This window comes from Paramormyrops kingsleyae, chromosome 3 (genome assembly GCF_048594095.1).
Source record: "Paramormyrops kingsleyae isolate MSU_618 chromosome 3, PKINGS_0.4, whole genome shotgun sequence".
Lineage (NCBI taxonomy): Eukaryota > Metazoa > Chordata > Actinopteri > Osteoglossiformes > Mormyridae > Paramormyrops > Paramormyrops kingsleyae.
In genome coordinates, this window is record NC_132799.1 from 4,826,537 (window position 1) to 4,838,487 (window position 11,951).

General features: G+C 51.2%; 1 protein-coding gene across 2 annotated transcripts in view; it reads left to right on the plus strand.

Moving 5' to 3' along the window:
- LOC111835740 (son of sevenless homolog 1-like) overlaps nucleotides 1-11,951 on the plus strand; it is a 36,121-nt gene that overhangs the window by 20,763 nt on the left and 3,407 nt on the right. The window contains exons 9-22 of one of the 2 annotated variants that reach the window (XM_072709461.1): nucleotides 114-241; nucleotides 1,631-2,286; nucleotides 4,775-4,856; nucleotides 5,213-5,335; nucleotides 5,523-5,626; nucleotides 5,753-5,975; nucleotides 6,116-6,235; nucleotides 7,643-7,805; nucleotides 8,000-8,117; nucleotides 8,212-8,384; nucleotides 8,468-8,584; nucleotides 9,314-9,584; nucleotides 10,557-10,601; nucleotides 11,514-11,635. In XM_072709461.1, the coding sequence (XP_072565562.1) occupies nucleotides 114-241; nucleotides 1,631-2,286; nucleotides 4,775-4,856; nucleotides 5,213-5,335; nucleotides 5,523-5,626; nucleotides 5,753-5,975; nucleotides 6,116-6,235; nucleotides 7,643-7,805; nucleotides 8,000-8,117; nucleotides 8,212-8,384; nucleotides 8,468-8,584; nucleotides 9,314-9,584; nucleotides 10,557-10,601; nucleotides 11,514-11,635 (2,445 nt within the window). The remainder of the gene's footprint in view (nucleotides 1-113; nucleotides 242-1,630; nucleotides 2,287-4,774; nucleotides 4,857-5,212; nucleotides 5,336-5,522; nucleotides 5,627-5,752; nucleotides 5,976-6,115; nucleotides 6,236-7,642; nucleotides 7,806-7,999; nucleotides 8,118-8,211; nucleotides 8,385-8,467; nucleotides 8,585-9,313; nucleotides 9,585-10,556; nucleotides 10,602-11,513; nucleotides 11,636-11,951) is intronic. The other variant, XM_072709462.1, reaches the window with a different exon arrangement.

Below are 11,951 nucleotides of genomic sequence, written 5' to 3' on the forward strand. Positions count from 1 at the left end.
TTGTTAAACGTACGCTTTGTGAGCATTTGACCGTAGAACATTGATGGCGTGTGTGATGTGATTGTAGTTATTTCAGGAGCTTGTTGACGGTTTTTTTTACCCCCCCCCCACAGCAACTAGAAGAGAAGAGTGAGGATGAAGAAGACAAGGAGTGCCTGAAGCAGGCCATCACCGCCCTGCTCAACCTGCAGAGCAGCATGGAGCGGATCTGCTCCAAGAGCCTGGCCAAGCGAAGACTCAGGTACTCGACCTGTTGTGATTCGAGGCAGCGCCGCCACACACACACACACACACACACACACACACTTCCAGTCTGTACTGCACTCACACACCAGCTCTGCTCCTTAATCAGCGTCTTTCGCTTGAACTCTGCAGTCTGCTCAGTCCTGCACCCGCCTCCAGGGGGGGTCAGGAACCAGGCTGTGGGGTCGCACGGCATCCTCAGTATTTTGCGGCGGGGGGGGGAGGGCGTCTCGGGAGAATAGTCACTCCACCCCACCATTGTTTCCAACTCTCTCTTACTCGCACACGTACATTTTCCCACCCACACACGCATGCAGTCGAACAGAGAGTAAGCGAGAGTGCGGTACCCCTTCTGCCCAAAATATTATTTTTTGCTTCTTTGCATTTTTCCGGCCTTCTCTTCAGTTTTCTTTTCCGATTTCCCTTCTGCTGAAAAGGATGCCGTCGGATGCGACGATGTAGATTAACTGCGGTCTATTCTCACGGACGCATTTTGTTTGTTCCCTCCGGAGGTCATTTTATGGGGAAAGGATGGCTTACCGTACGGTACGTTGGCGTTCTCTTATAAAGGCACCGGGGAGGGGGCTCATTTTGCAGCGAGGGGTGGCGGGGAACCCCACGAGGTTAGACGTCTCACCACCCATATTTATCAGGGGTCTTTCTGCGCTCTCTGGAACAATGAGGTAGTCTGCCAAGTCGCTATAGGAACAGAGCTATTTCCCGCAGCTGAGTAATGCTTTCCTCTGTGTTTGTTTGCCATTCGGGCCACTGTGTATGTTTCTGTCTGACCCTGGGGTTTCGGCTCTGTATAAAGGCTCCCGCATGTCCTCCTCGTTCTGTTCTACCCGTAAGCTGCCGCTGTTGGGCTCCCGCCTTGAAACGCAGCCCATGGTGCTGGCAGAAGTCGGGGAGATCTCAGGTGGCTACGTCTCCTTTAGCTGCTGGGTTACGGATCTTAGATGTGCTTTTACAGTAAGCTGGGGTGTGTTAAGTAGTGTGTGTTGGGGTTGTTGGCTGGATGGTATGTGAGAGTATGAGTCGTCTTTTTTTACTCTTCTCCTTCCTATTGTTATGGGGTGTGTAACCTGAGCATGTAGATTGAACGTTACATTCCTGACTGACTGGGAGGCGCCGTGTGCCTCTGTGTGTTAGAATGCTGTGCCTCTAATCAGAAGGTCACCAGTTTAATTGCCATGGTTGGCAAAGTTATTGCACCATTGGGCCCCTCAGCTAGGCCCCTAAGCCTAACTGCTTCAGCAGCACTCTCTGACTCCGCCTTCTTTATTGTGCATTTCTTTGGATAAAGTGTCTGCTAGATAAATAAAATGTGAAAAGTTTTGGGGCTCAGAGCGGATGGGTGTAACTGGGTATTCCGTCTATCTTGCAGCGAGTCGGCCTGCCGCTTCTACAGCCAGCAGATGAAGGGCAAGCACCTGGCCATCAAGAAGATGAACGAGATCCAGAGGAACATCGACGGCTGGGAGGGCAAGGACATCGGGCAGTGCTGCAGCGAGTTCATCATGGAGGGCACGCTGACGCGCGTGGGCGCCAAGCACGAGCGCTACATCTTCCTGTTCGACGGCCTCATGGTGTGCTGCCGTGCCAACCACGGGCAGCCGCGGCTGCCGGGCGCCGGCGCTGCCGAATACCGCCTCAAGGAGAAGTTCCTGATGCGCAAGGTGCGCGTGAGCGACCGCGACGACGCCGGCGAGTGCCGGCACGCCTTCGAGGTGACGCCGCGGGACGGCGCCGCTGTGGTCTTTGCCGCCAAGACGGCGGAGGAGAAGAGCAGCTGGATGGCGGCGCTGGTGTCGCTGCAGTACCGCTCCACGTTGGAGCGCATGCTGGACCTGGCCGTGCTGCGGGAGGAGAAGGAGGAGCGGGTGCGCCTGCCGCGGCCCGAGCTGTATCGCTTCGCCGAGCCCGACTCTGAGGAGAACGTCGTCTTCGAGGAGAACGTGCAGTCCAAGTCGGGCATCCCCGTCGTCAAGGCCGGCACCGTGCTGAAGCTCATCGAGCGACTCACCTACCACATGTATGCAGGTGAGGGCGGGGCCTCCTGTGAGTGTGGGTGGGGCCACTGGTATATGGGCAGGACTCTTTAATTGGAGGCCGAGTCTGGTGGCACACATGTCCTCCATGTTTCTGCCACTGGCACTTTAAATCTGTGTCCTGGCCGTTTTCACTCAGCAGAGAACCTATAATGTATAGATGATGTAATAATGGATTGACACACACTCTTGACAAGTGCCTTGGTTGCGAATTGAATAAAATAATAAGGGTGAATCCTCTCTGGGGGGCGCTGCTCTTTGGTAAGTGATTTGAAGTAGTGTGGGTCATAGTCCGTTCAATAAATCAAAACGACAATGTATTTGCCCCCCCCTCCCCAAGCCCATCTGGGGCTTTTCCTGATGAATGCCGTAGGAGCTCTCTGTGGGTATCTGCAGAGCATAAAGACATCTGGTCTCCTTTGTTTCTGGTGTCCTGCTGCTGGTAAGACGGACGGAGCCCTGGCACGGCCCACGCCGCTTCCTGCTCCTCGGCCCGCGACCTGTTCCCATGACAGAACCTGGTCGTGAACGACTGCGACGTTTTCATATGAGAGCGCCATCCTGCACTCGTATCAAAACCGCTCTAGGTTGGAGGACAGTGAGGAACCCCCCCCCCCCCCCCCCCGATTACCCCCAATCGATTTGGCCATTTGGTAAAGTTACTACAAGTGCCATGAGCTTGGTTATTCACATTTTATACAGCTATTAAATTCTTGTTGCTTTGTTTCTGTCCCCAAACACTGCCCTCCCCAAACACTGCCCTCCCCAAACACTGCCCTCCCCAGACAATCCATCCCTCCGTTTTCTGTACCCGTTTGTCCTATTCAGAGTCGGGAGAGTCCGGAGACTAACCCAGAAGGCAAGGAAAAACCCTGGATGGGGGTGCCAGCCCATCACAGGGCACACTCACCATCCACAGATACTGTCAGTTTGGTAATTCCAGTTCACCTCAGCATGTTCCTGTTCCTGGACAGTACCCAGAGGAATCCCCATGACGACTTGGGGAGAACATGTGAACTGTGTGTAGGCAGGGACTCGAACCCCGGTCCCAGAGGTGTGAGGTAACAGTGCAATCCACTGTGTTACCACACCGCTTGCTGCAGAACAAGGCAAGACATCACTGCTGGCATATTGCCCTAATAAACCGTCTCCAAGGCAGCATCATTTGTCCCCCGTACTCCATCCTAAAAAGCAGTCCCAGTACAGAGGTTCCCCCTGCGGCAAAACCAGTCCCCCTAGCCAGCACTGGTGTTTGAACACAAACGGCGAAAGCTGCTCTGCGGTGACGCATGGATATTTCGGGTTTTTTGATATGCCGGGTAATGCGGGGCACCGTCCGCTTTGGCTCCGTACCGTGCGGACCTGCCTGTTTTTTCAGGTACTGTTTTCATGCCACTGTAGGTCTTCTGACACTCATTTCCCTTTTAGCCGCTAACTTACAAAAGGGCCACCTTAGAATAATGGGAGAGAATTTCTCTGGTGGGTGTTGCTGGTGGAGTCTGTGCTCACACCCCTAAATACATTTCCTGGCAGAAAAAAAAAACCAAAAAGAAAACAAAAAGCCATTTGGAATAACTGAAGTCCTCGCTGAAGCCTGATTGGCTCCCAGTCTGTTAAGCCAGGGGAAGGTACCTCTCGAGCAAAATGAATTGAAGGGCTATTTTGGGTGGAAGGGGAAAAAGGTGCATCCTGCTAACAGCACCTAGCGCATGCCCCCCCCCCCCCACACACACACACACACACACACACACCCTAACCCCACCTAGTGACCTGCATTCCACTTAGGGGAGTCTCCAGTTTTCGCGACTGTGATGGTGCTCGTTCTGGTTTGGGAATCATGCTGGGATGGAGAAAAAACAGACTGGTTTTCAATGTTCAATGTTTATGCTGTGTGTGTGTGTCTGTCTGTGTGTGTTTGTCTGTGTGTGTCTGTCTGTGTGTGTCTGTCTGTGTTTGTCTGTGTGTTTCAGCTTGTGTGTGTTCGTGTGTACCAACAATTGGCAGTTACCTAAAATGACCAGAGATGGCATATCTGTCCCACCCAGGGGTGGGGGGGGCACATCTTTGTGTGTCCATGTGTTTTCCTCCCTGGGGTGACTCCAGGCCAGTTGTTTGTAAATTCACACCGACTATTGTTGTATGCTGACCACACGGTGCTTAACTACACACTCACGCAGGCAGATTTTCAAACTATCGGTGCAGGCGATGAAAGTGAAGCATTCTGGGAAACTGGGCACCACAGTCTCCACTGAACACACGAGTATCCAAAGCGAAACAGGTGTTTTGTCAGACTCGGGGGGTATCCTGCAATATAAAGTTACCCATTACTTGCTCACCCAAAATACTATGATGTGCTCATATTATTGTTGGAAAATTGTCAAGGTCAAGTGTTTGACATCAGCTTCTGGAATTTCCTGGTTTAATAATAATATTACGTGCGGACTCTTAACAGTGGCTCTGTGTCTGTGATTTGCTTCCAGATCCCAATTTTGTGCGGACCTTTCTGACAACGTATCGGTCATTCTGCAAGCCGCAGGAGCTGCTGACTCTGCTTATGGAGCGGTGAGTGGGCTAGAAGAGGAAGTTGAGCCTGGCAAACAGCTCCTGACAGGCACTGTGCCATGGCCACTGTGCCACTGTGCCGTGGCAGACCAGCTTAACACGGCACAGTGAGCTGTATGCTGTCCTTCTTGACCGGGGTGGGGGGGGGCGGACTTCACCGTAAAGAGCACAGCGCATCTGCTAAGCTAATACATAACATAATGACTTTGATCTGTTTGTCTGGTTTGTCACGTAGCAGGTTTGCTAGGTTTTCACTGCCGATCCATTCCAATCAGGTTTGAAATCCCATACATTCCAATCAGGTTTGAAATCCCATCCATTCCAATCAGGTTTGAAATCCCATCCATTCCAATCAGGTTTGAGATCCCAGAGCCCCAACCCACAGAGGCGGACCAGATGGCGATAGAGAACGGGGACCAACCACTCAGCGCCGATCTGAAGCGCTTCCGGAAGGAGTACGTGCAGCCAGTCCAGCTCAGGTATGACTCGCACAAGTCTTATTTTAAAGTGGATCTCTGTGTACATCTGTACATGGACTCCTTGTCTGGGGCCTTCATTATACACAGTCATGATTAGTCCCAGAAGCCCTGGATCATGCCCTTTACACAGTCCTGCAATGCGGAGTCACTCTCACCCCCCCCCCCCCCGTCTCCATTGCCCACCCAGGGTTCTGAATGTCTGCCGGCACTGGGTGGAGCACCACTTCTACGACTTTGAACGCGACCCAGAACTTCTCAGACGCCTGGAGGAGTTCATCGGCATGGTCCGAGGTAGGATGACGGCAGTCGGCATTCGTCTACATCTCTCCCGATTATTCCTTAAATACCAGTGTTCTGGATGAAATACAAAGTGCCGAATCGGTGCAGTGATACCCCATGCCAACTTGTGCCTCCTAGGCAAAGCCATGCGGAAGTGGGTCGAGTCCATCACCAAGATCATCCAGCGGAAGAAGCAGGCGCAGGCCAACGGGTCCAGCCACAACATCACCTTTGAGAGCCCCCTCCCGCCCATCGAGTGGCACATCTGCAAGCCAGGCCATATGGAGCACTTTGACCTCTTGACCCTCCATCCCATCGAAATCGCCCGCCAACTCACTCTGCTGGAGTCAGACTTCTACAGGTTTGCCCCCCCCCCCCCCCCGTTACATCATAAGGGCATTAAACATGCCTCTGTCCTTCACTGCGCTCTTGGCTTTCTCACTGCTCAGTCAAGTGTCCAAATGACACGGATGAACACGCAGCACCATCTCCGCTTTGCAGGGCGGTCCAGCCCTCGGAGCTGGTGGGCAGCGTCTGGACAAAGGAGGACAAGGAGCTCAACTCGCCAAACCTCCTGAGGATGATCAGGCATACCACCAACCTCACGCTCTGGTTTGAGAAGTGAGTCGGGACCCTATGGTTACGCTTGTTCAGAAACGCTGACGTAATTAGGGAACCCCCCCAAGGGAGGATGCTGTAGGTCCACCAGGGAGAACTTCACTGTCATCTGTTGACTGGTTTCACTCATGGTTTGCTTACCACCACTGAATACGTTTTGTGTACTTCGCACTTTGACCTTATTTCTTGCTAGACTCATTTGCATGGTTTAAGCAGTATTCCACACACATATATATACACATATATATACCCACAACTCCCTTGTACTTGTTTCTGGTCACCCACTGGAGACGTTGCCTAGCAGCACTTGTACCTAAGTTGGCACTAGGGGTCACACACAACTTGAGATTATTCAAAGTGAACGGTTACGTCATGAAAGTCGGGTCGAGCTAATCGCTGATGATGTCATGAATGAAACCAATAGAAAAGGGAATGGTTTGCAACAAGCGACAATCCATATTCGCGAAACTTAATGCATTTACTGGCGACAAAGAGCTCATAAGACAACAAGTGGAAAGAAAAACACAAAGTTGCAACTCAGTAGCAACAATTCATGCAACAATGATGCTTGTATGCTATTACTTCCATTTAAGTGTGAGAGACGGAAGACTGATATTTTGGCATAACAGTTCCTGGGCCCATCTCGACTTGTAGCTCTCAGCCACATTTGTCTGTCACTTTCCCATGGCACAGCAGGAACTGTGACTTTTATGCTAAATAAGCACATGATTTCATACGAAACTACACCACCCCCCCAAAACAAGAGGATAAATAAGCCGTTTTGTTATTTATTAGTTGTTACTTAGTGGGGGGATCGATCGCGATCAAAACGAGACACAGCCTTTTATTTATGTTTATCTTTTATATGTTTATAATTCATTATTAAATCTTGCTGTCAGATCGATCTTTCATTTTCCACAGAATAACAAAAGTTTATTGGCTATCGATTGAATTTTCCGAGGAGGAAAAATTGTAATGGAGGTAAAAAATGCATTAGATGTAATTGAGGTCCCCGCACTATTCCCCACACTTCCCCCGCACTGTTTCCCCCGCACTGTTTCCCCCGCACTGTTTCCCCCGCACTGTTTCCCCCGCACTGTTTCCCTCCACACTATTCCCCGCACTATTCCCCACACTTTCCCCCGCACTTCTGCGTAACTGGTATTCTCTGAAGCGTCCATGTCGTCCGTGCCATAATTAAGTGACCAGAAACTAGTCTACGTCAAGCTTAGAGTGTCACTGCAGAGCAGTAGAGTCGACCCCTAGTTAGCACCTGACAGCTCTTTGCTTATTGAGTATGTTCTGCCTCACTAATATTATTTTGCACAAGCATTGCAAAAATAAGCACAGGTGTTTGGTATCTTGAGGAAACCTGGTGCTTGGGTGTTGAGATTCGAGTGTCTAACTCAGGAGCATCGTGGAGACTGAGAACCTGGAGGAGAGAGTGGTGGTGGTGTCACGCATCATCGAGATCCTGCAGGTTTTCCAAGAGCTCAACAACTTCAACGGCGTGCTGGAGGTGGTGAGCGCCATGAACTCCTCGCCTGTCTACAGGCTGGACCATACTTTCGAGGTAAGGAGTGATCACCGTAATAATACACTTTTGGTTTTGGTTTGGAGGTGATTTTGGTTATGGATTGTTGGAACTAAATTTGAGATAACATGAAATCACCTTTTATAGGTATTAGAAACTATAGTAAACCAAACAAGAATATTTACCCCTGATAAAAATACTAAGGGATAAGGATTTTGTACTGTAATTCCCAGCAAATCCAGAGCCGTCAGCGGAAGATTCTGGAAGAGGCGCATGAGCTGAGCGAGGACCACTACAAGAAATATCTGGCAAAACTCAGGTCTATCAACCCCCCCTGTGTGCCTTTCTTTGGTATGTCCCACGCAGCCTAATTGCCATGTACCTGTCAGAGTTATCTGGTGTGAACCTTCGAGCAAAACCTGCATCATTCTGCCTTCTGTTCCAGGAATCTACCTAACAAACATCCTGAAGACGGAGGAGGGAAACCCGGACTTCCTGAAACGCCATGGCAAGGACCTGATCAACTTCAGCAAGCGGAGGAAGGTGGCCGAGATCACTGGGGAGATCCAGCAGTACCAGAACCAGCCGTACTGCCTGCGGGTAGAGAGCGACATCAGGGTCAGTACCCCCGCTTCGCAGCCTCCTGTTTCAGGTCTGCATCATTTCCGATATTGTTCCCCTCTGTCTCTTGGGAAACGCAGAAATTCTTCGAAAACTTAAATCCCATGGATGACATGATGGAGAAGGAGTTCACAGACTACTTGTTTAACAAGTCCCTGGAGATTGAGCCGCGGAGCGCCAGGACCCTGCCCCGATTCGTAAGTGCCAACCACCGCATCTCCTGGGTCATCTGTTCCTTTTTGGTGTGAAACGAGAACATGGATGGCTCTGCACTGCGGTCAGTGGCTCCAGGTGGAACAGCAACCAAAGCGTTGTGTCTCATGATCCTTCCTGTATGGAAAGTTCAGCGTTTAATGTGGAGAGTTAGATTTAATAGAGCATCCTGTGTGAACAGGGTGTGTGTGTGTGTGTGTGTGTGTGTGTGTGTGTGTGTGTGTGTGTGTGAGAAGTCGTCCGTTGGACGGACAGCAATAAGATCTCTCACTACAAACTGTTGTGAATGTCCAAGATATGAAAATGAAATGAGCATTTTGCATTTGCTGATATGGAATTTTTTTTATAAATAAAGATGTATTTTGGCGCTTATAGATTTAGGGGAATGTTTATTTCATCCTGAAGTGTAGCAGGGCTGAGGTCTTATAGAACAGTGTGTCTCAGCCTGGGGAACCCCAGACAGTCCACATTTCTGCTTCCTCCCAGCTCCCAATACGCCGGTACCAGGTCTGCAGTGTTCTTGATTGGCTGGGAGCTGGGAGGGAGCGGAAATGTGGACCGCCTGGACGTCCCAAAGGACTGGGTTGAGAAAGGCAGTTCTAGAACATTCCAAGGAAACAGTGATGGGGTGAAAGCTGTACTTGAGGTTAGATGGGGGGGTGTGAAGCCAGGTGTCTTAACACGCCTCCCACCCCCCACCCCACCTGCAACAGGCGAAAAAATATAACTATTCCCTGAAGTCCCCCGGGGTGCGTCTGTCAAGCGCGCGGCCTGGCACCATGCGGCACCCGACGCCGCTACACAGCGAGCCGCGCAAGATCAGCTACAGCCGCATCCCCGACAGCGAGGCGGAGAGCGCAGCCTCGGCGCCCAATTCGCCCCGCACCCCGCTGACGCCGCCGCCCGCCTCGGGGGGCTCCAGCGCCACCGACATCTGCAGCGTCTTCGACTCCCCCCAGGGCCCGTCCAGCCCCTTCCACTCAAGTAGGTCCCTGCACACGTGGCCGTCAGACGCGCAGCTCGGCCGGCGTGTCAGCCGAGCGCCGACAGACTCCAGTCTTTATCTCTCGGTGCGATTCAACTTTTAAGATCCATGCAGTTTGTCACGTGCAGCGTCTGTTCACTTCCCCAGATGCTGTACAGAAGGTCAGTAAGTGTTTACAATATACATACCCACCAGAGATAAAAATATTTAAGTAAAAATAGAAGTTTACAATGTAAAAAATACACACATGCACAAACACGCGCATACGATATCCATAAAAATATAATACACCCACAGATTGCACAGCACATTACATACGTATGCTCTCGCGTTCCTGGAACCTTACCAGTAATACACTAACACTAGTTCATGCTTTTAACCTGCCCAGCTAACGTCACTAACGCAGCTTAACTGATTTACAGCGGTTCTCTCTTCTACCAGGCTGGTCCTTTACAATAAGTTGCCTGTTTCTCCAGCCCGCTGTTTGGGGCCAGTGGGTAAAATGTCTGCTTTTACGCTGCAGACCTGCGGCCGGGCGTTTCTGTGAATGTTTGTCAGCATTTTAAAAATATAAATCCCACAGACATTTGTGTCGCCTAGGCAGAGGCGTCTCTGAACTGTTTCAAGTTCCTAAGCTGAAGAAGTCGGTCCCAGTTGGTCTGGATGTTAATGTTATTGTTAACTGTCCACAGACTAGTGTCTCACTAATACTGGGGTCTGTCTTCCTTGGGGTCTGTGTTATCTGAGCTGGACTTGTTTTGCTGGAAAGGGCCCCCCCCCAGGATACCTTTTAATTGGCTCCTGATTGGCTCCTTAACATCACTTGAAGGGGCTCACTGTAATTTGGCAGTTCAGAAGCCCTGCAGACCCTCTGGCCTTGGAAGATGAGGGTTAGGCCTCCTGCTGTCCCCAGAGCGATGGCAGGGGGGGGCCACTCTGCTCTCAGCCTCTCTCCTCTCTCCTTTCTGCAGACAGCGAGCCGATCTTTGTCCCGATCTCGCTGCCCCATGGCCCACGTTAGTATGAGCTTTCTGTCTCGATCCCCACGGCTGGCGTCGATTCTGTCATCCTGCTCTGCTGCTCACGTGTTGGCTGCCTGGCACCATGCATGTTGTGCCCCCCCCCCCCCCATGTGCTGCCTCCTCATCTGCGTAACATCCATTATTAAACCCCCCCCCAGCTCCACCCCCCCATCTATGTGTTTATCTTTTCCTCTATGAAGTTCAGCTGTGTGTAGCCCCACTACAGCCAAAGCAGACCCTAATTTGCAGCCTAATGGAATCGCTGGAAGGTTTGGCTTTTCCCCCCCCAATCGTGTCGTCCTGACGACATGATGCGAAAGTTGTTCATTGGCCACTGCTTGGAGTTTCAAAGTGTTGACAAGTGTGTTGCCGGGTCACACCAGAGTCGTTCCCATCGTCCGCTGCACCTGCTGTATTTGTGCTGCTGAAAGCCTCGGAATTTGTATTCGTCTGCTTGTCGTCGTGTCCATGGCCTCTCTGGATTCGCTTCACCATCCCGCGTCCATGCACAAGTGTTCTGTGGTTCACCATTTGATGTGAAGTGATGCTGCTCGGAATCTCAAAAACGACATTGTGTCTGATTTCAGTCGACTATTCTGACGGTATTTATGTGGTGATACGTCGTCCTTGGTGGGTTGACAGTACACCTGTACTGTCCTTCAGCAAGACCCTTAACCCCCAGTGGCTCCAGGGATTCTGACCATGTTTTCTCAGACATGTGCGTTGCTTTGAATAAAAGCATTTTGTTGTAGGAAGTCGTCATTTCAATGCCCGCTGCCCAACCCTGATTTTCCATTCGCCCCGGCAGTAACACACTGGCACCTTTCGTGTTCAGCGCCATGACACCGCGGTCCAATGAACTTGGCCGAGGTCTGAAGAAGTTGCTTTTGCCTCGTCCATTCCCAGGATCCTCCTCGGTCTCCTCCATGGCAAGCTTCAACCGGAGCACCGAGGACGCCCCTGTGCCCCCGCCGGTGCCCCCCCGCCGGCGGCCTGAATCTGCGCCCGCTGAGTCGTCGCCCTCAAAGGTCTGCCATGGGGATGTGTTTCTCTGCCTCATTTGTGGGGATGTGTTTTTCTGCCTCATTTGTGGGGATGTGTTTCTCTGCCTCATTTGTGGGGATGTGTTTCTCTGCCTCATTTGTGGGGATGTGTTTCTCTGCCTCATTTCTTGCCGACACGTTTGGGATAGCAGCTTGGCAAGAGCCATCTGAGCAGCAGCCATGATACAGTTTGTAAATAAAGGCTGTATTTTGCTTTGTCTGACTTGTGTGGCTGTAGCTGTAAATTTAGCTTCCAGTGACACTGCCTTAGATTAAAGTCTAAAATTTTGATGAAGGCTGT